This window comes from Acomys russatus, chromosome 10 (genome assembly GCF_903995435.1).
Source record: "Acomys russatus chromosome 10, mAcoRus1.1, whole genome shotgun sequence".
Lineage (NCBI taxonomy): Eukaryota > Metazoa > Chordata > Mammalia > Rodentia > Muridae > Acomys > Acomys russatus.
Genome location: NC_067146.1, coordinates 41,058,630 through 41,085,568, shown reverse-complemented (window position 1 = coordinate 41,085,568; position 26,939 = coordinate 41,058,630). Strand labels below are relative to the sequence as shown.

General features: G+C 40.0%; 1 protein-coding gene and 1 long non-coding RNA gene across 2 annotated transcripts in view; one reads left to right on the top strand and one right to left on the bottom strand.

The window, feature by feature from the left end:
- LOC127194581 (uncharacterized) overlaps positions 1 to 15,903 on the bottom strand; it is a 58,713-nt gene extending 42,810 nt beyond the window's left edge. Inside the window, exons 1-2 of the long non-coding RNA XR_007831289.1 lie at positions 15,773 to 15,903; positions 2,708 to 2,899 (exon numbers count right to left, since the gene is read on the bottom strand). This is a non-coding gene — a long non-coding RNA (uncharacterized LOC127194581). The remainder of the gene's footprint in view (positions 1 to 2,707; positions 2,900 to 15,772) is intronic.
- An 11-nt stretch (positions 15,904 to 15,914) lies between these two features.
- Dmtf1 (cyclin D binding myb like transcription factor 1) overlaps positions 15,915 to 26,939 on the top strand; it is a 42,137-nt gene continuing 31,112 nt past the window's right edge. Inside the window, exons 1-3 of the mRNA XM_051152067.1 lie at positions 15,915 to 16,081; positions 24,144 to 24,266; positions 25,864 to 25,980. Coding sequence (XP_051008024.1) covers positions 25,872 to 25,980 — 109 coding nt within the window. The 5' untranslated portion in view covers positions 15,915 to 16,081; positions 24,144 to 24,266; positions 25,864 to 25,871. The remainder of the gene's footprint in view (positions 16,082 to 24,143; positions 24,267 to 25,863; positions 25,981 to 26,939) is intronic.

Here is a 26,939-nt window from a genome sequence, read left to right as displayed (position 1 = left end):
CATCTATGAATAAAGCCACATAACTATTCCCACACAGTCTGTTTAAAGTCCTGCTCACTCAGAGGGCCTGAAAATTACAACATACTGACCATACCTAGTGCCTAGTTCTTCGTTTTTAAAATTTTGAGATTATAATTACAACATTTCTCACTGCTATTTCCTTCCTCCAAACCCTCCTGAGTATCCTGCCCCCCATTTCCCTAAAACTAATTGTAATTGCATGCATATATGTACACACATACATATTTCTAAATGTAACATGTTTAGTTATTATATGTCTCTAAATATAACTTGTTAAGTCCACATGTTGTTACTTATATGTATGTTTTCAGGGCTGGCCACTTGGCTCTGGAAAATTAGCTGGTGTGCTCTTCCCTGAGAATGACCTCTCCTGCTCCCAGCTTTCCTGAGTTTCCACCTCTCATTCTTTGTGTGGGGTTGAGGCTTCATGGGCTTTTCCCTGCCATATCCATTGTCATATCCACTGGTGTCATTCTTGTTCAGCTCACATCTGGGCAGCCATGCTGGTGAGGCAGCGGCACAATAACCCTAATAATGGTACTCATACTTCGTCAGTGACCAACAGCATTCTAATTGTACTTAAGACTTGGTCAACAATAGGGAAATCATGGCTAGTACTGGACACCTAACTAAGTACTCAGTGCTAGTGAAGCCACGGTTATTGAAAGAGACTCTACACCCACTAATTTATTAAACCGGAAGAACCAACAACAACAATCTAAAAACATGTGTCAGTATACCCACAGATGAGTGTATCCTTCATCCCTCATCAAGGAAATGTCCCTATGAAACAGATTAAGAATACTAGGGAAAACCACAATCAATAAAATGCAGAGTTGTGGCCCCCAGTTCCAATGGCTCTATCTAGAAAACATGCCCATAGCTTAGCCTTAGAGAGATTGTAAGAGCCAAAGAATCAGGGAATTTATTGTGAGGTTGTGTTTCTAGTTATTTGTTTCTAAGTATCATTTCCCACTAAAAGGGAAAGCAGTTGCTTCTTGGAAAAATGGTGATTTAAGGATGTCACAGAGAAAATATGACATGAACCTGGAGCAAGAGATTTGTTTGTTTGCCTGTCTTTTTGTTGTTGAAATAATTATTTTAGAAATAACATTTAATTTTTTATAATCTATAAAATTATACATGGGTCTAAAATCAAGCATACATATCAGACAGTTATACAATCCCAATGACATCCCTCTATGAATGTTATTAGTAGCAGTGAGGGGGAGAAAGTAACTTTACAGTACAGAAAATTTGCAAACAACATTTTCATAAAGTGTTTTCAGTGAATATTATGAAAAATATGATGGGCAGAATTCAGCAAGATGCCCACACTCTCCTGCCTAGGACCTGCCAATGTGTTAGCTAGGTAGCAAAAGGGACTTTACAGATGTGATTATGGATCTTAATGCAGGATACTGTCCTGGTTGATCACTGAGTTCAGGGCATTACAGGATCCTTAATCATGGAAGGGGAAACAGGAATTAAGAGAAGGAGTTGTGGTAAAAAGCAGTGATGGCCTCGGGGCAGTTACTGGCTCTGGACACAGAAAGGGGGAGCATAAGTCAAGAAAATGCAAAGAAAGAAGAAAGCAGCTGGGCGAGGTGACATATACCTGTAATCCCAGCACTTAGGAGGCAGAGGCAGGCAGATCTCTGTGAATTCAGGGCCAGCCTGGTCTACAAAGCCTGTTTAAGATAGCCAAGGGTACACAGAGAAATTCTGTCTTGAAAAAAAAAAAAAAAAAAAAAAAAAAAGAGGAAGAAGAGGAGGAGGAGGAAGTAGAAGAAGGGGGAGGAGGAAGGGAGGAAGGAAAGAAAAGAAGAGAAAAAGGAAGAAGACAAAGCTCCAGAAGAACTGTGCAGTATTGATACCTTGATTTGGGCCTGATACACTCATTGAAGGCTTCTCATATCTATAGATATGGAGCAAACATTCACTTTTAACCACTAAATCTGTAGTAAAATTTTTATGGCACAGAAAGAAGTGAATGTAAAAGGGTGAACAAAATCCTTGTGCCACATGACAGGGCGGAAGAATGGAACTTTATAGAGACTTCTGACAAAGGTCTGGTACCTCAATACCCTCAAGTGGAAGGACATTTCCCAAAACAATCCTTGTAATTATCACATCAAGGATGTGAGAGTCAAAGACATGTTGCTTTATTGGAGTAGACTAAAGAGGTGTAACAATTAACATCTGTGATTTTGTACCAAAGTTTTAATAGACGATATAAAGAATAACTAGTGAAACCAGAATGAGATCTGAGAATCTAATAGTAATGTAGCAACTAAAACTCTGTAGAAAACCATCACTGTAGGCGGGGAGAGGAGGAATCAATCAGCAACTTAGTCTCCAGTGACTTGCACAGTTCCCACTATAGTTTATTATGCTATGCTAACATAGACTACTTCATTGTACTATACTTGCAACTCTTTTATAAGATGATAGTGATTCTATCCTGACTTTTAGATGAAGGAAATATATGTACATAAAGTATTCGCAAGTCTTCAGAACTGTATAAGTTTGGAAACCGGCTTTACTGGATTGATAAGGGTGGATAACTGGTGATACATATTAAAGGAAACACAACTAGTGAGATAAAATGGAACATTACATAACTATTAGAAATTTCCATTCTAGATTTGTAAAGATATTTCACTGCAGGAGATACTTCCATTACCTTATTTTGGGTCATTTAAAACTGTCCAGTTCTTCATATCAAAACCTTCAAATGTTCTGTTCTTCATAGCTAATTTTAAAGTGAGCTTCTGGCTCTAGTCTCATTGTGCTGTTCAAAGCAGGCACATGGAGATCATTGATCTGACTGGATTTGGCTTATCCATGTCTAGTTCTTCAGAGGTGGTGGGACGTGCTGAAGAGATGAGGGAAAGACACAAGTGAGGGAAGCCGCTTTCTCTTTAGTTTAACTCTCTGCTTTTCACAGTATGTTTCCCACATTCCAATTTCTATTATTTCACCCAAATAAAACATCCTCAAGGAGGATGAACATCAAAATCTATGGGGAAAGCCACAGAAGAAAGAACCATTGTATTTCTTTTCTAAATTGAAATTTAGCCCAGCTGTCATCCTATACAGTCCACACACTATTAAAGGACGGGAGTACAGAGGAGCTGGGAGGAACACAGGGAAGGGAAACTGTTTTCACATTATATCATATGAGAAAAGACTCTATGTTTAATAAGGGGGGAGCAATTAGCCTTATGAATACTCCAGTTTAACAAATAAAGCAGCAGTTTTTCCATAGCATTCTGTGAATGCAGTCTGCACAGTCTTTGTCTTAATATCCTTCTAATTTTTGTTAACAGCTCATCTGAGCGCTGACAGCTCCAACAAGCAGCATATGCTCTTTATTCATTCTTCTCCCAAATAATTATTTGAGCAATTATTAGTCACTAATTTGCCACTTGTCAGAAGACAAGTTTATTCATGTGTTTAACTATCAGACCCCTCTTGGGAGGCCTGTGTGGAGGCAGTGAACCTTATTACAAGTATTCTTTTGGTTGGCGGTCCTGAGTTTTGGCCTTCTGTCGCCTCTCTTTTCCCTCCCTCTTTCCTTCTTTCACCATCCTCTACCTCTGTCAGACACTGCTACCTCCTTCTATTGCATTTCTGTCCATTCATAAAAATCTCTCCACTCTCAAGCATTTCTAAATTCTTTCTTTAGATGTAACAATAGTTAAAAATCTGTTTCGTCCCTGCTGATACATTTAGCCTTGAAACATGCTATGCTTAGCTTAGTTTCATCAAGTCATGTTAAAAGAGCAAAGCTTTTTTCTATCATTACTCTTTAGTTGTCTTCATGTAACTTTTTTTATGCCTTATGTCACCCTTTCTTACACTTGTGTACTCTACTTCTTAAGGTATGTTATCTATGCATGAGATCTATATGATTTCCATCACTTCTATTCCTACAGCAGTGTAATGAGAACACACTATTTCTGAATAACAATAGTTTGGACCACTGTTAACTGAGTTCACTTTCTCTTACACTGTGTCTCCAGTGGGTGGTTTCATATGTGCTACCAGCTACCCGAGTGTTACAATTATCACATGGTATCCTCCATATTGTTCTGTCTTCCATCTAGTTCACTCCAGGTGATATATCCTCCTTGAAACTCCTAAGTTGAACTTATCTCCCAGTTCTACCTGTAAAACTTCTAGGAAAAAAAATCATAGGCCCCAAGAGGACTTCAATGCAATTTCAGCCTACTAAATTCCAACATGGCCCATCTTCAGTGATTATTTTATGCCAAAGTTCAGACTTTTTCTGACATGCCACCCAACACAATTATCCTTTGACAACTATCTTCATTATTTTTAGTTTATGGACTGATATATTAACCTTCCAACTCCTCTCCATTTCTGCCCCCGCCCTATATAATAATCCTATTATAAAAGCATTCATGTAGTGGAGCCTGTCGGTTGATAAAATCTCTGGTTCTGGATTTCATCACACCACCCCTTCAGTTCCCTCTATTTTATCCTCACTGTATACTCTTCATAGTATCTCACGTCCGATGGAACACTTAGTTATATATTTTGCAGTCCCAATCTCAAGATCATAGTATTTTGCTTTTGCTTAATTCTTATAGCATGCAAAACCCTTCAAGAAAAGAAATGACACAAGTTATTGTTTATTTTTATGCCTGCTCTTTTCTCTTTAAAAGATAACTAGCATATAATAGACAATCATAAATGTTAGGCGAATGGACAATTCTGAATTACTAAACACTAGCTATTACTGACAAATTTGTTATATGTCTTTCACACACACACACACACACGCACATGCACACGCACACACACACAATTTAGACAAATGGTAATGAAATGTGGATAGGCCAGGGAAGGATGGTAAACAGTTTCTTGCTGCAAAATTGCTCCCTCCCTCCCCCTCCCTGTAAGATTATTTCCATATTTGAAGCACTATTCAAGAATTAGCACATCTATGTCTTTGTGTGAGCTACTTTATGGTCAGCGTTAATCAGACAGCATTTGTAGGAGAAACTAGCTTTAGTTGGATGATATAAAGTGAGCTGAGTTAGTAAATTCAGAGGAAATAAACAGAGCAGTGAGGCGTGATAGAGGAAAAAGAAAACAGAATATGAAAAACTAAAGGCAAGGTTGTGGATTTTCTTATTTTGCAGCTATGTTAATATATTACATACGTGAAATAATTTGAACAAGAAAACAACATAATGTAATATAAGACTGTAGCCTAATGAGTGTAATAAACACCTGTGAATTTGCATATAAATGAATGAATTGGCAAGAATAAATAAATCTTAAATACAGAGTAAGTCCTAATAACTAATATAGATTATCCACTCTCAAGGAGGAAATTAGAGAATAACTTACCACTTATTAAATGGTGACTGAGTAGACACATGGCTCTTCCAACAAGCTCAGAAAATGGGAAGTGGAAGATTCTGGGGAAGTAGGAGACACAAACACCCATGCTTGCCTTTTTACCTGGGTGCTGTGGATCCAAATTAAGGTCCTCATGCAGAGCAGTTGCTCTTACCCACTGAGCCAACTCCTGAAATCTCAGACAGTTCTAATAAGTGAAGCTTTCATGTGAAAGGACAATGCTGGGGTCAGTACTTGTCACAGGCTGATCTCCAAGTCTGTATCCTGCTTTCTTCCCTGAATATTAACTAAAACTCCAATTTCATAGTGTCTTTAAAAAAAGCAGACATCTAAAAATATTGTCCCTTGATGATTTTCAAGTTTTTCTGTAGAACAGTGAAAGCTTTCTTTCAGTTCTTATAAATGAGCTTGGTCAATTAACTGTTAATGTGAAACCATTACAGAGTTTTTAACAAAACTTGTGTGTAAAAACATGCCTTCTGTGCTGCTCGTAGAACACTGCTGACATACACACTAGAATGACATCACGGGGAAGAACTGAAGCACACTAGCCATCAAACCATCAACTAGACATGTGAATGTGGCTTCCAATCCCAGCTGATCTTCCAGGGGACTCATAATAATGATTTGGGGATGCTAAATCTTGGGGTGTTTTGCTACATAATGAAGCATCAAATCTAAATGGTGTCGCTTTCTATAACTTTATCCACCAATTTCTGTCTTTGTTTTCTACAATTTCCCAATGTTCTACTCAAACTGATTCAAGTTTATCCCTTTTGAGGATACTTTAATTTCATGTATTCATATTTTTGATCAAGTACACCCTCCTTTAATTCTGCCTCTATCTCCCCACCATTTCCCCTCCAATTTCATGTTCTCTCTCCCTTTTTAAAAATGTGTGAGTTGATTTAGTGGTGCTTGTATGTACATGGGTATGCAGCCATCAACCAGAACATGGGTAACTTCTCAAGGCCTTCTTCCCTGAAGAAAACTATCTCCTCAAACATTTTAAAGCAGCTTCGGTGATTTTCGGTATATTGCCTCAGCCATGTACAGAAAGGGCTTCATGATCCCATTCTCCATTTTTCCTTGGATATACTTTGACACTCCTAGATGGTCACTCATAAAATTTCTTTCTTTATGGAGTGCCTTTACCCAGATTTTCCTAAAGAAAGTATTGTTCATCTTCACTGCTCACAGAAAGTTGCATATAAACATATAAAGGGGGGAAGTCTGGTTTCCTTAATTTCTTCTTAGAATAAATATCCTGTTTTTAAGAGACATGTTGATATTAAGAGAGATTATCTGAAGGGTATTGCAGTGACTGGGATATAAATTCAGTCACAAACACTCAAAATATGAAAATATAAAAACAGACTGAAATTTACTTCTGTCTCACATAAGAGGCAATATATAATCATCCAAAGGTGTATGAGTACTCCAGAAATCTAGCCAGTTTTTCCTATGCCTGGTGCCATTCTCTATAAAATACAAGATGGTTTATTATAGCCACATCTACACCACAGCCAGAAAGAAAAGGGAAAAGTGAACAGAAGGGCAAGCTCACTTCTTCAGGGAAAAATCACATGCTCTCTTCAGCTTTGCCTAGATCACACTGGTCAGATAACTATAGAGAGTCACGGGGGCTACAGAATATAACCACTATCTGGTACTCACATATTCTCTTACTGTGGAAAGGAGTAAAATATGGGACTCAATAGAGTCATTACTCCACACAGTTTGCCCGTCTGCCAAAATGCTCTGGACAAGACAAGAAGATGACCTGGGCTTGCTCTTGAGAGACAACAGGAGCATCAAGAAAGAATCAAGACAAATGGTATGTGGCAATGGTCCCCTTTGAAGAGTTTGATTGTCTTACCAACTTGTTCTAAATTCGCTCAATGAGTAGCTTCACAGCAAAAAGAAAAAAATCTGAGTTCTTCAAGTTAAGATAGCAGTCATGCCTCAGTGAGAGAATTAGCGGGAGAGATAGCTGTGATTCCATCAAACCTTGAAAACCAGAAGAAAACTGTGGAAGTCCCTGAGTGGCTCTAGAGTTTGGGTTTAGCTGTTAAGGAAATCTCACATTAATTTTACAAGGTAAGCGATATGAGACCCTGGCTGACACTGAACATCATCTAAACACAGCATTTAAGCAAGCAACAGCACTCAAGACAGGATTAAGTACAAATAAAATAAAAAAGTAAACCCTTCAATTATACTTTCTACATTTTTATTTTTTTATACTATATATTTTAATCATATTCTTTCTTTTCCCCCAAGTCCTCCCAGATCCCCGTCCCCATTTCTCTGACCCGCAATTTCATGTTCTCCCACCACCCTTGAAAATAAGCCAATGAAATAAAACAAACTCCCAAAAGAGGACAAAAATCACCAAATGGTAACAAAGAGTACACAAAATATCCTGGGGTCTATTTTGTGCTGTCCAGCTACTCTTGAGCACATAGCTTGACTTGGAGTGCAGTGGAGATGCCCAGTGCCACTCCATTGAAGAACACTGGTGAATTCCTTTGCCCAGAAGTTAAGTAAGGAGAAGTGGGCACAAAGTCCCAACTATACTTCTTACAGCAGTCATGAAGTCAGCAATTCAAGAGCACATTAGTTAGGATTAGCATAGTATTAGTTTTAGGTCCTGATAACAGATATCGGTATGAATCTCTTTCTTGAATGAAATGTAGACTAAATATACCCAGATTTTAAGAATGCTTCCAAAATTTCCTCCCTACTATATTTTGTGTTCTGATCATAACCATTAATGAGGAGAACAAAATGAATCAGTCAATTTCTACTCTTTCCAGAACAGACTATAATTTATCCTTTGAGTGAAAATTATACAACAGATGGATAAGTATGCACTTCTGACAAACTGAGACATGCCTAATTACAAAATAATCCATTACCCTTAGAAGCTCTCACGGAGAAAGCTTAGCTAGCCTCAAAGAAATGTAAAGCAAGCTTTATCTGGAAACCCTAAGTAAGTCCCCTGTGATAGAAGAGTGATCTTCGTACATTAACCGAGCAAGGCCATCTCTTAGCTGCTCAGATTTAGACAAATTGGTCCAGTGTTTGCTAAATACACTGTAGAAGAAAAACTGAGAATGGATCATCAACTATGAAACAAGAACACCATTCTGTCCCGTGTGTGCTGTTAATGACTCTTCATTCTTCTGCTTGTTCAGGTAACTTCTGTCTACTATCAGCCTGCAGACGCCAGGTACTTTCTGTGAGTGTTTGAATGCTTAGTGACATATCACAGTGTATGCCATAAATATGTAAGATTACTATATATCTACTTCATATAACCATTTCCAGGTCCACATATGACTGAGATCACGTGGTACTTGTCTTTCTTGACATAATGATTCCCAGCTCCATCTATGCTGTCTCAAATGACAGGATTTAAATTTTCATCCTGAGTATTATTTTACTCTGTGCATGTCCCACATTATCTCTATCCAACTTACTGTCCCATGGATACCTGGCTGGTTTCTATTTCTTGGCTATCATGTACGATGGTACAATAGGTATGATGGTAACAATGTCACCCTGACATGCTCATTACCTTTTCTTTGTTTGTATTCCTGTAGGAGGACTACTTGGTCTGTTCTCTTCTGCACATCACATACTCTAACTTATATTCCTATCACGAAGTCCTCCATAGCACATACTCTAATTTATATTCCTATCAACAGTGTGCAAAGGCAAGAAATACAATCCTGAAATTCTTAAATTCTTTATTTTATCAAAATGTTCTTAGGGTTAAAAGGCAGGTTGGAACGCTGAGTTTCAGTTATGTCCACTGCAGCAGTCAGCATTGTATTTGCTATTACCACTTCAAACAGCAGAGTTTTCATAGCATTGTGTATAAGGCATTGTTCTAGTATCAGACGTGTTTCTTTCCGTTGGTGAGCAATGGTAATGTGGTATAGGTTTCTCCTCAGAAGAGAGTCAAGACAGTTTAACCAAGATCAAGAATGTTATTAATAGAGAATGATGCTGCCACATGCAGTTCTTTGGCAATGTAAAAGGAAAAAAGAGGCTATGTGAAAACCAAGGGACAACAGCAAAAACCCACAGCCTATCTAGTTGTAGTGGACTAGAGAAGGAATTCACACCTATAAGTGTGAATGAAGCAGAAACAGGAGTGGGCTCACTAACAAGTCAGTCTAGTCAACTTGGTGGGATTCAGGCTCAGTGAGGGAGCCTGTCTCAAAATCAAAGTAAAGAATGATGGTCCTCTGGCCTTCACATGCATCCGCCTATACCACACTTCAACCTTGCATGCATGATCACACACACACACACACACACACACACACACACACACACACACACACAAACCCCACCCCCATCACCCTCATCGTCACTGTCATCAAACACAAGTTCTCTTGTCCTGTGATAAATGTTTCCTATAAAAACAAATGACCTTCAGGGCACTTGATATTTATCAGACACCATTCACAGTGCAAAGAGCAATGGACATTGGCAAGCTTTCCTAAGGTTTGCAGTTTTGATTAATGTGGTGATAGCAAGTGATCTGATTCAAATATTATCATCTCTCATTAAGTTAATTATAAAAACGTTTATAGACAGTTGCTAGTAATGTAGGAAACTGGCATCTTACCCACAAGATGTTTCACAGTGTGAGGTAGATATGTCTATAAAGACGGAAATTTTATCTCTCTTGAGCACAACTATATTCTCTGTGCCTAAAATAGTGCTCAGCACAATGTAGGTTCTCAGGAATATCTGCTGAATAGAATGAGTAAAAGTATTATAACTGTGTGAGCTCCTGACGGTGGTGAAGGTACTCATTTCTCTCTCTTCTGCTGTTTATTCAGTGATGGGAACTCCATGTACACTGACTGAAATAAGTGAGCATTAATCTACAACACATCATTAAATGTTAGAAAGCCTTGCAATATTTGAATTCAAAACATAATCCCTACGCTTGGGGTCTTACTGAGTTTGGGTCTGAGTTCCTGTCTGTGATCACTAGCAATTCAAGGCCCAAATTTCCATCTACTGGTAAAGCTCCTACTCTGAAAAGATCTTGCTGAACAATAGAGACACCTGCTGGTTAAATGGTTTGCTTTGAAATGTTGCATTTAAATCACAAGAATTGAGCAGCACACAGAGTAACACCAAATGTGACAAGGCGTTAAAATTGACCTCCTTTTAAAGAATAATAAATGCCAGCATTTACTTTCTTTCTTAATTGTCCATGTAGTAGTGAGTGATACTCTGGAAAAAAGATTGTTCTCCCAGTAGCAGACAGACACTACTGCTGAAGAATGTTAGGCTTCTAAGTCTTTTGGTTAAATAAAATTGATTATTTTTTTATATCAATGAACGTTTAAGTTTTTACTAAGTTGAGATACTGTGCCATACGCCGGCAAATGAAATCTCTGACATCATGGAGGTGGGCAATGTATCATCTTGGCTCTGTCAGGGCATGTGCTAAGCTCTAGTCTTAGACAGGAATACTGTTTAGCACTGAAAAAGAAGGAAGTTCTGTAACATTTGACAACATGGATAAACTTTGCAGCTATGATGCAACATGAAATAAATCAGTCACAGAAACACACTGTTGTACTTAAGTGAAGTACAGAAATGGGCAAACTTGTAGAATTCATGAAACCAAAGAGCAGTCTGGTGGTCACCCGGGATCGAGGGGAGGAGGAAATGGGAATTACTTATTTATGGACATAAAATCTTTAGATGACCAAGCCCCAGACTTTCTGTATATTCTGTGTGTTTGTGTGCACGTGTGAGCATGCACTTGTGTGCACTCGCACATACGTGTGCATGTGTATGTGCATGTGTGTCTTGTACTGCTTCATACACTTAAGAATTTAGCTAGAAGGCTGATTTTATGTTGTGTTCTTTCCAAAGGAAAATAAACTTTTAAAATCAGTTAATATCTGAACATAACTTAGTCTACCACTTGCCTGAGCTGTGCCCTTGCTATTTTATACTACATAGGAAAGTAATTTTCTATAAATATGTGTTTTTTTGCCCTAGTACGTACAAACACCTCCCACCTCTCACACCCTGCTATGATGTTTGTGCTTACTTTTCTAGGCTCTGCTTTAACACAGTTTGTCAAAGCCTGGTGTGAGTTCTCTGTATAAAGTTCACTCTTATAGAACTAGTCTCTGCAATGGCCTACTGTGGGCCAGGAATTGAAAAGGGTACTGAGGGGCGGTGTCCAGGTGAAGGATTAAACAGAGTGTAGAAGTGAGACACAAACAAAAAATAGACTTTGAGAACCAGGGTTGTGAGCTAGAATGTATTTACAGCCCAGAGGAAAGTCTTCAGGAAAAACATGAGATACGGTTGAGCCAAGAGTGAGGCAGGGACTGAAGAGAAGAGAGTGCTCATCTCTCCACTAGCTTTAGGATCCCCTACATCAGCTAACATCAGCTCTTCCAAAGTTTTAGAAAGTCAACTGATATATTATTAGGATTTATACACTGTGTGGAAAGAAAATTTACATAATATTTTCTTTTACTTAGAAAAATGTCTTTTTTTCTGAAGTGTACCACCTACTTCCATGTTTGAGAACATAGAGAAGATCATGAAACAGAATTCACACCTTAGTAGCTCAAGTGCTTTTATATTAATGCATTAACTTTTCAAAAAAAGAAAATTAGTTTGTATGGTGATGCATGCCTGTAATACTAACATTCAGGAGACTGAGGCAAGAGGATTATCAGTTTCAGTGGAGCCTCAGCTCTGCAGCAAGAGAATGACACAAATTAAGGTGGCAGGGGTGGGAGTGATAAAGGGAAATGGTGATAAAGAGGGAGGGAAGAAATGTCACGAATACTGAATCTATGATGACGGTTATGAGTCTCATACAGCACATGGAGCAACACAGGAAATCACATATAGCAAGTGCCATTAATGTGCTGTAAAGGTTTTTATGCCATAACTTCTGCTTATTTTTCTACAAGACATTTAAATTCCAGTTACTTAAATCCAAGTGTACTTAAAATTTCATGCATAATTTCAGCACAAAATGATTAAGAGGAGAAGTAGAGGTAACTACAGACACGTATTCTGGGATTCAAATCACATTCTAGAAAACCTTTATAATAATTATTCAGGTTAAAGATCTAGAGGTGTTACTGGGATAATAATTTACATTTTAAATACCAATATTATGACTTTTCTTGTTTTGTTACGCTTCCTAAGTCTAAACTCCCAGCCCAAGGCAGTTGGTAAAAACTAGAATGTCTTCCCAACAGCAGGTGATAAAAACAACAATCTTCCCTCACCTTTCTGTCTTCTGGACAGAAATAGAGTTGCTTATGTCCTTTAGCTGATGGTAACGAATAAGACTGGGAATAAGATTCCCAGTCCTAGCTCCATAAGAAAATAATGCCACACAAAGACACAAAAAGAATCTAAACCTACAAGCCTCACTAGATTTCCCTACCCAGTGTTTTAGTGCTAGATCACAGCCTTTAGTACGATCACACATTTGTAGTCTGGCCTCCATAAACCCAGAGTAGGGTTCTGGGTAACTTTCGGATAGCTGAATAGTATACAGCCTTGAAATGTGGCACATCTAAAGATGGCATGGAAGCGCTGCACCCTTTCCTCCATTCTTCTCCATATGCCTCTCATGTGTCAGCAGAGTGCAAGCTTACCTAAGATTCTGTGATGAGAAGGAGCTGCAAGTCTGCAATTTAAATGTGACTACTTTGACTTAGTGAAAAGAATCAGTGTGTATGTGTGTGGGTGTGTGTGTAAACTGTTGTTAGGAATCACTTTCTCATAAATGTGTCAAATATTCTTTAGATGTAATTATTTCATGAGAAATGCTCTTTCAGTCATGTTATTGTTTTTCTAGGTTAGGGCTTTTTTTAGTTTCTAATTCTAGACTTTTCTTTTTACATTCACCACAAAATTAAGGAGGAAGTACATAAAATTCCTACATACCTCATGGCTTCACACACACACACACACACACACAATCAGAGTGGACAGTTGTTACAATGAATGAACCTACCCTGACACAGCATTAATACAAAAACCACAGTTTGCATTATTATATATTCATCCTGAGACCCGTGGCTTTACTGTAACTATAAGGCATGGTTCTATTTCAGTATCACATAGTGTTTGTTGCTATAGGAACACCTGAAGTCTATTCACTTTCCCTAGCCCTGGACCCACTAATCTTACCCTCTCCATTGTGGTGTCCCTTACAGAATATCACTGTCATGGGTCGAATAAGAATGATGCTTGTAGGCTCATATAATTGAATGTTTGGTCTCCAGTTGGTGGAATTCTTTGGGAAGGATTAGGTGTGGCCTTGTTGGAAATGGTGTGTCATTGGGGGCAGGCTTTGAGGTTTCAAAAGCTCACAAATACTCAGCTGGCTCTCTGCCTTCAACTTTCAGATAAAGATGGAAGCTCTCAGCTACTGTTCCAGCCCCATTCCTACTGTCACTGCCCTCCCTGCCAGCTGCTTCTTCCCTCCATGATGATTATAGACACATCTTTTAAAATGGTAAGCAAGTCCTCAATTAAACTGTTTCTTGTATACGTTGCTTTGGCCATGGTGTCTCTTTACAGCAATAGAAACATAAGACAGTCACAATGGTAGTCTTACCATGCTTAGCTTTTTGGTTTTCATCACTTACATATGTGTGTGTATGCATGTATATTTGTGTATGTGTGTGTGTATGTGTGTGTATTTCACTACTTTAGCACCAATTAAAATTCCACTGTATGCATGTGCCTGTTACTTTAGCCATTCACCTGCTGAAACACATCTTGGTGATTTTAAGTTTTGGCAACTGTGAATAAAGCTGCTGTAAAAAAAACTTGGGAGTCCAAATTGCATTGGCCATCTACTCCTAGGCCTGCTGTAGAGTATGGTTGACACATGCAACTTCACTCTGCTGAAGAAAGCCAATATCTCCTTTCCCAAGGGCCCATTTGCAAATGACTTCTTGATTAAGACTAGGACTGTGTCCACTTCCCTTCTGTCTTTCTTGGATTTTTAAAAAGCCCAACTTAATTTTTCTATTACCAATAGTGACTAGAAAGCAGAGTATAATCTATCTTGGTTTTATAAACAAATTGAATGCTGTTGAAGTCATAAAAGGAATCTCATTAGGAACCCCACTGCTTAGAACCTTAGATCTTAGAACCTTTTTTGTGTTTGTTTGCTTTGCTGAGATGGATTCTATGTAACCAATGCTGCCTCAAACTCCAGCATGTTTTGCCTGCTTTGGCCTCTTGAGGGCGGAAAATAACAGCTGTAGGGCACTTTGCCCAGCTTGGGGCTCTTTAATACAGCAAAAAGCAGCTTTTTAAAAAATATTCTCATCAAAGAGTCCACACTATATATAGCAGGTGGAGTTTATGGCAGAAAACCACAACTGGTAAGTATAGAGTTAAGTGACCGTGGAGAGAAAGCCCATGCCTGAGTGAGACATTTATAACGCAATGGGGATAGAAGCATAGGAGAAGCCAGGGGAGAATAGGACTTTTAAGAAACACCCACCACTAAGCCGCTGTGGTCGCCTTCACACCACCACTCCACTCAACACTACAGCATGGATGGGGTAATAGCTAACAAGGTTCCATCCAGAGCTAAGAAGCTACAAGCAGTCAAGGCTGCTGAGAGGAGGGTCAATTTCCTTCGTGAAGAGACTGGATTGGTTTCCCACGTTCAAGTGGTCAGCCCTACACTCAGGTACATTTAGACTACGTATGGACACAGAACACACACACACACACACACACACACACACACACACACACACACACACGGCATGGATTTGATTGGGGGTCGGGGAATGGGGGTGGCTGTCAAGGAGAGCACAGGAAGAGTTGGATTTGGTAAGGAGTGAATATGACCGAAATGCATATATTCACGTATGAGATTCTCAAAACCAAACAAGCATCTCTTAAGGATTCTGAGTCTAGAAGACTGGCATGAAGGACAGGGCTTTTATTTTGCTAATCTCTAAGGCTCCATATAATAGAGCTGCAATGACCATCAGCACCGAACTTTAAATGCATGAAGAACGGGGGTTTCCTAAAAGTGAGATCATCCTTCACCAAGAATTATATACCACACGCACAGCCAGACACCAAGGAGCAGAGAGACACCCTGCTTTCTTCTCTACTCTAAGGCCCCTTGGAGCCGGGCCACACCGCGCCCTCCGCCCCACTTCTGATCCCCTGAGAACTAAGACACTGCGCCGGTGGGGACAGAGACAGACGGTGCAGAGACCTGCCAAGGCCTTCCTTCATTGCACCAGCCCCAGGACCAGCTGGGTGCCGAGTATCTGACTCCAGCACTCACTAGGAAAAGAATGGCGTTCGATACCGCTGCAAGCCACACTGCCAGGAGAACCTATCAGCGCGCCGACGCAGACGGAAGTGACGTCTCGGGTGGCGCGCAGGGCCGCCCCACGGGGGAGGCGGGCCGGAGAGGGGGGTTGGCGTACTGGGAGGCCAGGGGCGGGGCGCGGCTGCGGCTCCGTTTCCGGTGGCTGGTTGCGCTCGCTCACCCCAGCTGCAGCCACTCTCTCCCGTAGCTGCTTCCTCCATCCTGGTATTTTTTGGAGCCTCCATCCTGGTTCTTCCAAAGTGCCCGGACCCAAAACAGGAAGTAAGTGCGATGGAACCTTCAGGTCCGGGCCTCTGCGGCAGCCGCTCCGCCCAGTGCGGCCGGGCCTGCCCCTTCGCAGGCCTTGGCTGCCGCCGGCCGGGTGCCACGGGCGGGGTCGCAGCCTGGCCTTCGCCCGGCGTCCGCGGCAGGCCTCGCACGCTGCGAACGCGGCCTCCTTCGCCGGCCCGGGCAGGCGCTCGGCGGCTAGAACCGCCGAGTGAGCGCCGGGTCGCCCGGGCGAGCCGGCGGGGGCGGAAAATGGCGGCGAGCTGGAGGAACTAAATGGCGCCGGGACCCCTGGGGGGTGGGCCCGAGCCGCGGCGATGGGCGTCGGGGGGGGGGGGGGGGTCCCGCCGTGGTCTGCGTGCTGGGCGGCGGGGCTAACCGCCTAGCTTTGCTGGGTCCGCTGTCGAGTTGGCCCCCCTGGGCCGCCCGGGCTTGGGTGGGGTTAGCAGTGAGGGTGGGGGTCGCCCCAAGCCCACCCATTCCCCTTTCGCTTGGTTGGCCCGTGTGCCCCTCGCCGGTTGTAGGGTTCGGCTGTACTCAGTGAAGGAGGGAGTCTTGGTTGCTGGCCAGACCTTCTCTTTAAAGACGGCTCCCAACGTGGCCTGGGGTGCGGGAAGAGCCTTAGCCCAGCCAACTGGTAATTAACGAGGTCGTGCCGAGCAAATCTTAAGCGTCTTAGATCAATGGTAGAGCGCTTATAGCAAGCACAAGGCCCTGGGTTCGGTCCTCAGCTCTGGAAAAGAAAAAAAAGAAGAAAGAAAAAGAAATCTTAAGTGTTTCAAAACCCTCTTTGGTCCTCTAGCAGGAACTTTTTTTTTTTTTTTTTTTTTTTTTAAGTATCTCCTCGGGAATCTTAATAATAGTTTTGCTCCGAGAGAAGTGGTCCAGTGCCGTCCTGTGCTGTTGAATGATACAGCATATGTTTTTATAGTAAAAGAATTGCTGTAGCTAGGGAAAGGGTGATAGCCTGTGAAGTGTGCATCACTTCTCTTCCCCAGGCCGAATTCTCGTGATTGCTTTTTTCAGGTCTTGTACCGCTTTCTGACAGCAAGGCTTCCTGATGGGACATCCTAGAAAGAAAAAATCATTTCAGTACTGTTTCTAATATTTTATGTCTTACGCTAGACATAATGCCATTTGAGATTTATTAATTAGGCTTGTATTATTTATTATTTTGTAAATAGCTTTTGTGGCTTTCAGGCCGCAAATCAAGAAAGAAAAGAACCTTAGATTATGTTGAAAGTTTTACAAACAGAAAGGCCGTTTTCCTTAAGAATTTTCTTTTTCTGATACTTATAATTTTTTTAAATCCAGTTTTAAACATACCTTAGTAATTCGAGTAATTTACTGTAACATTTAAAACTATAAGTATAATAACAAGCCAAAGTCTTATCCTCGTACTGTGATAGAGAAATTGTTATTCTGAGTGTACCAAGTTGGTGAGAAAGTAACCACCCTCACCCCCACCACCGAAGTAAAAAAAATTAAATAAGGGCTTAATCCTATATGAAAAAAAAAAACTAGTTAATGTTAAGATGGTACTTACTGTATGACGATTTTCTCGGGTGCTTGTGTGTACCCCCAAGCAGGCTAACATTTCATTATTTTAGATGCCAGCCTTATCCCAAACTATTGTTCATGGGAATGATCTAGAAACCTACCTGATCCATTGAATCTATTTAGAAGGTTGTCATTGAGCTAAATGGCTGAGCCACCTGCTACCTTTACCATTCTCTTGTTGCCGCCGTGTACTCAGAGAGTGGTGGGCATTGCATGCTTATTAAGAATTTAAATGTGTATCTTTACCAAGTTGGGGAGTACATACAACATAATTCTTTGGCTCCAAATATTCAGGTTTTAGTCTTTTGAGGGAGGAAATCAAAATTTTGGACTTAGAGTTTGAGCTCATAAGTAGACTGTGTTTGGGAAATAATTACTAGTGTCCTCTAGTCTCTCCTTTTAAAAAAAATTGTTGCCTTGTAATTATTAAAAAGCACAGAAAACATGGTATGGGAGAGAAGTGAAGAATACAGCTTTATAGAAGGGAATTTTACAAGGCAGGAAGTTACTTTAGTGACCCAGAATGGCAAGACCAAACCAGGGTATCAAACTATATCCATATGAACATTCAGTATTTATGCTGAATATGTTTGGTTTGGGGTTGCTTTCAACATGTTGGTTGCTTTCAGCAGATGGTTATCACAATGTATACAAATTATTCTACGTCAGGAGCATGGACAAGTACATAATTTAAGAGTTAAAATATGCATTTAGCTTGGGTTGTAAAAGCTAGTAAGTAAAACAAACACATCCACCGCATAGTAAGGCTCGTTATGTTGTTCTCATAAAGGCAGATTAAACTTAAGCAGTCTGAGCACACAGTGGGACAGCAGTAGAAGTCTTAAATGATCTCAGGGTATCGTTTTTAGGTCCGGCAGTCTCTTCAAAGGCAGGATATTTTCAGAAAGCCCCACGGTTTTTGTCTTGGTTTCTTGAGTTCAGTGGCTTAAGTTAACATCTCTGAGAATACATCCCTAATAAGAAACACACATCTGCTGGGCGTGACGCACGCCTTTAATCCCAGCACTCCGGAGGCAGAGGCTGGTGGATCACTGTGAGTTTGAGGCCAGCCTGGTCTACACAGTGAGTCCAGGACAGGCAAGGCCACACAGAGAGACCCTGTCTCAAAAAATCAAAAACAAATAAAAAAGAAACAAACACCCCAATTTAGTATGTGCAGCCTGGCTGTAGCCATTAGGCTAAGGAGGGAGCCTAGTGTTTTTGAGAGTATTGAGGAACTGGGTAACTTACTTTAAACTTCTGTCTGTTGCAAATATACCCAAACTTTAGAAGATTATCAAGAGTAAGGATTGAGTGGTGATCACTGTAGCCCTCCACCCAACTTGAGTGTTTGCAGACACTGTCTGCTTAGCACTGCCTTCTCAAACTTTTAGAACTTTATCTGCTTGAAAGGATTAGGAGATTATACACTTCAGTGATGTGCAAGTTCAACAAAGGTGGTACATAAACTGAGAGCCAAATGCTAACTGAATGAAGAGTAGAGGTGTGTGGAGTTTGTTGGCTTTGTGTCGTTTCTCCATTTGTCTTTATGGTGATTTTGTTTTGTGAAGAGAATTCTTGTAATATAGATTGAGAATCAGTTTCTTTGCTTTGATACCATAAAAAAAAAAATTGGTTCAACTTCAATAAAAAGAATCTATTTATTGTGTCTGCTTTTTTTCAAGTTTGTGAAAAGATAGTCCACCTGTGATTAAATTGCAGAAACAAGTTGTTGAGAACAACTATGTTGGAAGGTCCTATATAAACTTTTTTACATCATATATTTAAAAACATCAATTTTGGCTATGCGTACAGTGAGGCCATTTCTTCTAGCACTGGTGCTCAGAGCTGTTTCCTCACCATAAGGTGTTTTACTGCAAAAGAAATGTATGTTAGGTTTATTCACTGTGGAGTGTGTTTTAGTATTTTGTAAGGAATAAAATAAACTAGTGGAAAGAACTTGGTGATAATTTTTAAAAATTAGATGGGGTTTTACAAAAGTGCTGTTTTGAAAGGATAATACATCATTAATTAGATTAGATAGGCAATATAGTTTTATTGTCAGGTTATGTAGGAAATCTTGGACCTTAAAATGACCCATATTACCATATAATTTATTCAGTTACAGCATCGTTGATAATTAAATCAGCACCTGAAGCATTACATTAAACTCCATTATCACCTTATAGACACTTGATGGTATGCAGTATTGATTTACTATCTTTTAATGAGGCCATTAATCATGCACCTTAGTTTATAAACCTGCTTATTAAACTTTCCCACAAGGTATACAAACCGGTTCCCACGGGTCCAGAGAGCAGCACTGTCAGCTCTAGAACCCTTTAGGTCTCCTTACTACTCTTACTGTCACTGCCTCTACCTCCACTTCAACTTGAACTTTGCTCTTTTTTGTATGTCTTACCAACTAAGCCTGTTCTTATAAACATAAGAAGCAAGAGAAGATTACACTAAAGACTCCTTTTATTGGGCCTATGCAGGTGATTGTGTAGCAATGTCTCCCAGTTGGCTCACAAAAGTGGTAGGGGTGTTTCACTGACAACAATCCATACAAATACGAAATGTTTGTGCTGTCAGGGCAAAGCTCCTTATGCAAATGAGGGTCTTTGCTTATGCCAATCACAGGTTTTTAGCTGGACCACCAGGGGAGGTGTTCTCTCTTGCCTGTGTAGGAACAACTGTGGGGTCAGAGAGAGTTCATCAAAGCTTGTGATGACAATATGTCGGAAGGTTGTACTTCACCAAGCAGGTTGTTTGCCATAAAGCTTTCTCAAAGCATCTGTCCGTTTAGAATACAATATTCAAAGCAGTTGCCGGTAGCATAGTGCGCTCAACTGGCTGTGTGGTTGAGAGTCCTTTGCTCAAAGTAGTGGGGACACTAGGGAAGGGGCTAATAGTTGTCTAATTAGAGAGTCAAATTGCTCTAACTCCCTATAGTTTAGAGTGTTTGAAGGAAAATAAACAATAAAAAGTGTTCACTACTTATCCTTAAAATTAACGATGTCTTACAGTGCTTAATTTTTAACTCAGTGCCCCAAGAAGAGATGGGTATCTCCCATCTGTCTCAGAACCATTTCCAAAGCATTCTACATCGAGTGCAAAGTGTTCCCACCTGAAATAACCAGTATTCCTGAAAATGTTATTCTGTAGGCTTGTATGTTTTCTAACATCCCTGTATGTACCCAGGTATGAAATTTAGGAATTTGTTTTTTCCAGACTTTGCTACTTGCCAGAGTTTCATTGTTTTAGGAAAAAACAGCACATTAAATGTGTTTTTCAAGTTACATATTACTAAGTAAATTCCCTTTAAGGGTGTGTGCATGCGTGTGTGTGTGTGTGTGTGTGTGTGTGTGTGTGTGTGTGTGTGTGTGTGCTTACATATATAGAGAGGTGTTCATTAAGGAGTTTTTGTAAATATCATCACTCCCAGCACTTTTTGGCTAGACAGGTATTAATGTACTTATTAAAATGGTGGGAAACAATTACTATTGTATTTGGGCATGGTAGTGCATGTGTTTCTAGCACTTATAGGGCCAAGTCAGGAAAATTATAAGGTCAAACCTAGCCTGGGCTATGCAATGAGACTTTATCTTAAAAACAGTAAAATCATAATACTGTAAAACCCAAAAAAGTATGCTGATAGATAACTAGAAACTTAGAAGGTAGTCATTAAAATGTTAGATGGATACCTGTTAATACTCTATTGGGTCTTAAAATCTCAAATATATTCTTGCTGCCTTAAGTTATATCTCTCTGTAGTGTGTTATAGCCCTCCACCCCCTCTTTCGAGACAGGGTTTCTCTGTGTGGCTCTGGGCATTCTGGAACTCTCTGAATACCAGGGTAGCCTCAAATGCAGAGAATTGCCTGCCTCTGTCTTCTGAGTGCTCAGATTAAAGGTGTGTACCACTACCACCTGGCTGTATTTCTCATTTTAAGAGTATCCTCGCTAAGTTTTCCTATACCATATAACTGCACCCCATCTTCCTACACAGCCTTTGTCATTTAGGGTCAGCCTAAGTTGCCTCTGGCTTCACATGATTACCACCAGGAGTTTCTGTGCTTAGAAACTAGGAACTGGTAGGGTCTCTAAAGGAAAACATGAGACTCCTTGAAGTTTGGTTTTTTGTTTTGTTTTGAATTCTTGACATTTAACTGACTCAAAATTCAGGTCAATAGAAGAACCAATGGCATGTGACCCTAAGAACTTCACAGCAATACTGAAGTGAAGGGAAACACAAGAGACTTTTTTCTTTATTGAATTCTGAGTTAAATAACAAGTGTTACTTTGCTGTACTTATCCCTGTTTGTTCCACCAGGCTGGTGTATTCTAGTAAGTAGGGTTCATCTTGGATCAGCATGGTGACTCAAGCTTGTCCCAGCACTAAGAAGGCAGAGACAGGGGGATAATCAACTTAAGGCCAGCCTGGGCCACATTATGAGATCCTGTTCGATGCTTCCCTCCCCCTAGTAGGAGCTGTAAGTGAAGGGTTTATCTTTCAAATGTGAGCAAGTGTAAGAATGCCATTATAAATGTTCATACCCTTTTCAGGTTCTTGAATTTATTAAGTTATTTATGGTTTCAAGGTAATTCATCATTGATGGGACTACATTGGAAAGTCAGTTAAAATGCTGTCTCTCCTTTATTGTGTTTTCTCATTTCTAACTAGTGTAAAAGGGATACCACCAATGACTTGGGAAAGGGGGTTAAAAGAGGATGGTAGTGTATATATGCTCCAGAAAGGTTGTGGTAGTGTTGGAGTGTAAAAGGGTTCCAGTGTCAAGCATAATTTTGTGTCTAGTGACTGAATAAAAGCACTAAATTACTTTTCCCCAGTTAGTTTGATTTACTCACCAGCATTTCTCTCTCTCTTTTTTTTTTTTTTTTTTTGGTTTTTCGAGACAGGGTTTCTCTGTGTAGCCTTGGCCATCCTGGACTCCCTTTGTAGACCAGGCTGGCCTCGAACTCACAGAGATCCGCCTGCCTCTGCCTCCCGAGTGCTGGGATTAAAGGCATGTGCCACCACCGCCTGGCTAAGCATTTCTCTCTTTAAAGTCAGATAGACTCCTCTAACACCATCATGTCCCCACTCCCTCCTCCCGCTCTCTTTACCTTCAAAGTGTGTCTTGTCTTCGTATTTTGGATTCTCTGTTTGCCAGCCACTCCAGTCCACTGAAATTGCTTCTGTTAAGGTCATGAATGTTCTCCAGATTGTCAGATCAAAGTACTTCTCTGTCTTCTTACTGACAGTTAATCATTTTAATGTCCATTGAACACTTCTTAGTTTTCCTTCTGTGTCACTAGCTAGTCCTCAGTCTCCTCTGCTTGTCTTCCTCTTTCCTTTCTTAAAGATTGCTTGGTTTTTATTTTACGAATGTTTTTTTGCATGCGTGTACCACAAGCTAGAAATTACAGAGGCCTGTGAGCTGCCATGTGGGTGCTAGGAACTGAACCCAGGACCTCTGGAGAAGAGTAGGTGCTGTTAACCTGAGCTGGCCCTTGTCTCCCTCTTGACTTTCTCCCTCTTGACTTCCAGATGTAAGGAAGAGTGTTCTGGAACTAGAATCTAAGCTGTCTGCTCCAATATCTAGGTACCTTTGAGAAAACAACTTGCATACCATATTAAGTCAGACTTATGGGTGTTTTTATGCCTGTCGAGCACAACTTAAATATCCAACTATCCGCTTGGTACCTTCATTTAAATACCATATATCTTACTTTTAGATATTATTAGTACTAATATTAGAAAAACACCCTGTGGTAAAATTCCTTGTCTTAAATTGAAGCCAGAAGCCCAGGAATTCTCTTAAGATGGTGTCCACTTTCTCAGTGTCAGTCTCTTCAGTCATAAAGCCTAGTTGTCTCTGCCCCCAAAGCATGAGATAGTCTCTGGCCATCCTCCCTCCTTACCAAACCACAGTTACCTCCTAACACAAGTCTTTATAACTTACCCCCTTCTCTGTTCTCCACACTGAATGATCTGTTAGAAGTGAATTGTCCCCAGGAAATGTTTCGGACATGATAATATCAAGGTTGGTGGGTTGTTTACCTATCCTCTTATGTGGCTTCGATTGAATAATGTAAATATTTTTAATGTTTTAAGATGAAATAAAGTATTTCAGAGATGTTAATAAATCACTATGAAAGAACATGTTGTTTAGTTTTTCAAATGAGGTAAGTTTGCACAGTAGTCCCAAGGTTTACGGTACCACTTGTATACCGAAACCTATGTGTTCAGAAGACACCTGACTGCTTGATGATTGACAGCTTGAGTTGAGAAACTTCTATGAATTGTTTCTGCTTGTACAGTACTGGTTTTGAGGAAGATTTCCATAAAATGCGCTCAGAAGAAAGTTGTGCTTCTGCTTCACTGTTCTGGGTGAGATATCAGAAGTGTGAGGCCAGAGTGCAACACCATTTTTCCCAGTACTCAATTACTACTTGTTATTAAGCCTCATGTCCTGTGCTACTGTTTTAGAGTATTGCAGATGCACAAGCATGGAGGAGAAACCGTCTGGATAACATGAGAGTGATGCTGCTGGCCAAAGCACAGAAACCTGATTCTATGGGAAGGGCTGTAGCTAATCCATTCGTGGTCTAGGTAAGCCGGCCTTTGCTACAAAAATCTACCCAATGGTTTGCAGACCTTAGTCATAACTACATAGTTATTTCCATTCATCTTTATCTTGAAAATGGTATCATTACAGTGTAAAGCCATGTTCTTTTATAGTAAGCCTATATTACTCATTGGATCTTTACTATGTAAAAATTAATATAGTTGTCTTTTTTGCCAAAGGAAAATGTGTTAAAATGATAGTAAACTGTATGTAAGTGGACTAATACCTGTGTGGGTCAAATACACATCAAGATTTTTGTTTGTAGTAGTAGGTAAAAGGTACATGAGGAAAAACAGTTGAGACAAGAACTGTATTATAAGATTTTTTTTTTTTTTTTAAGTTTTTCAAGACAGGGTTTCTCTGTGTTATCTTGGCAGTTCTAGGCTCGCTTTGTAGACTAGGCTGGCCTCGAACTCACAGCAATTCACCTGCCTCTGCCTCCCAAGTACTGGGATTAAAGGCGTGCGCCACCACGCCCGGCTGTATTATAAGATTTTATAGACTTCAATCAGGCATTGGTAGTCCAGTATTTTTATCTCTGCCAGCCACAAGATAGTGACCTTGTTCTAAGACTCCAATTGCTTAGTCTGAACAAGCACAACAAATGTGTTGTTACATATAAAATAGCAGGTGAGGGCACTTTAAATGAGAATTCTCTTTTTCAAGAGTAAGAACCGACCCCACACAAAAGTATTTGGTCAGTGATGGTTAAATGTGTTTGTTTAATACTATGGGTGGGGGGTTGGGGTGGGGCAGGGGGAGTTATTTAGTGTTCTTTTTTTTTTTTTTTTTTCAAGTAACAAGGTGTAAATACTAATAAAGGGTACTTTAGAATTCTGACTATTAGATCTAGATGGAAATGTTGATTAATTTTCTGCTAAAGATACCAAGCTTGGAATCTAGTTTAGTGGCAGACCATTTGCCAGGTTTAAATAGAAAGGTCTGGGGTCAGTAACCATTCTGTCCCCATGAGAGTCAGATGTTAAAAGCTTGTGAGAAAAGCTACCAGTAAAAAAAATGTTAAAGCATAACTAAAAATTGCTACTGAGTGTTGATGCTAAACAACATAAACCGTTCTTTTCTTTGGCTATAGTAACAATTGCTGTAAGAAGAAAGGAAGCCTATTGCAGCAACAACACACCTCACAAAAGCAGCGTAAATGGTTCCGTGGGGGCAGGAGCCTGGGGCAGCATGCGTGCTGCTGCTCGGCTCTTCTTTATTTAGTCTGACACCTTAGCCCATGGCATGATGTCACTCACATTTAAAGTGAGTTTCCCAGCTCAACCTAATCCAGAGAATTCCTCACAGCCATGCACAGAAGTTGCTTTCTATGGCGATTTCTAAATCTCAAGCTAGATTAACCATCAAAATACTGTAGAAAGTCATTGGAGCTACTCAGAGTTGGTCAGATTCTTGCAGCTTATTGAACCTAATTCTGAACAGGGGGTAGAAACTAGGAAAGGCAGCTTCTGAAATCTAAACTTGCAGTTTTCATGTAAAGACTAAGTAGATGTTTAGATCTCTTTCATGTGCTGTCTGGAAGTAATATTTTAAATCCTTAAGTAGTCTCTTCTCATTCAGATTTGAGTATGAGCACAGTGGAAGAGGATTCTGACGCAGTAACAGTAGAAACTGTGAACTCTGTGACGTTTACTCAGGACACAGACGGGAACCTCATTCTTCACTGCCCTCAGAATGGTAGGAAAATTTGCAGACTATGCCTGACACTGGGGTTTCTCAGTTCCATTAACTATGAATTTTAATCTTAGTGCGCACATGCATGCGTGTGTATCTGGTAATCTACTTTCTGTCTCATGGCTGTGTAGTCTCTGTATTATTTCATTCAGTCATTTCAGCTAGCATCTGCCTATTAATCATGCTGGCTCAGATTTCTGTCTTTATTATACATTCTCCGTGATACTTACGGCACCTTAAATTTTACATGTGCCAAGAAGCTCTCTTCATACACTTCCCGAACTTGACTTTCCTTTGTCCTTGGAGTCTCTGGTTATCATTAGAAATAAATTCCTTATATCACAACTTAACTAGTAGTTTGCTGTTCTAAAACTCCATTTATTCCTGTTTTGAGTTCTCTTTTATTAGATCAGATTACCTTTTCTCATCTGGATAACTCCAGCCTTTATCCAGTTTTCCTGTTAGTAGTGCTTTGAAAGCTTACTGTATTTTTTCTTTCTTTCTTTTTAGAATATATAATTGGGCACTTTTATTATTCATTTCTTCCTAACCTTTCCTCCTGCCACAGTTGCCATAGTTGACACAGTTCGTGTGACTATGTTCCAGTAGTTCACAGTTGTTATTTTTTCATAATATTTCTTTTCAGTATTAATTCTATGGCACATTTTGTTTTTACTGCCAGTAGGAAAAACATGTTTCCCTGCTTGCTTGCTTGATTTTCAAGTTCATGGCACCTCCTTAGGAAGCCTCCCTCACATTCAGTCTGGATGTATTTCCTCTGCTCCCATGACAGCCATCTCATTCCACTTTCACAACTCTAGTGCACTGTTTTGAAATTGTACATTTAGTTATTACTGCACTATTACTTTCTTGATAGGGTATCCTTCATTGTTCTGTTCCTGCACTTAGAACAGAGTATATACATTTAGTAAATATTGAATGAATTCAATAATCAGCCATTC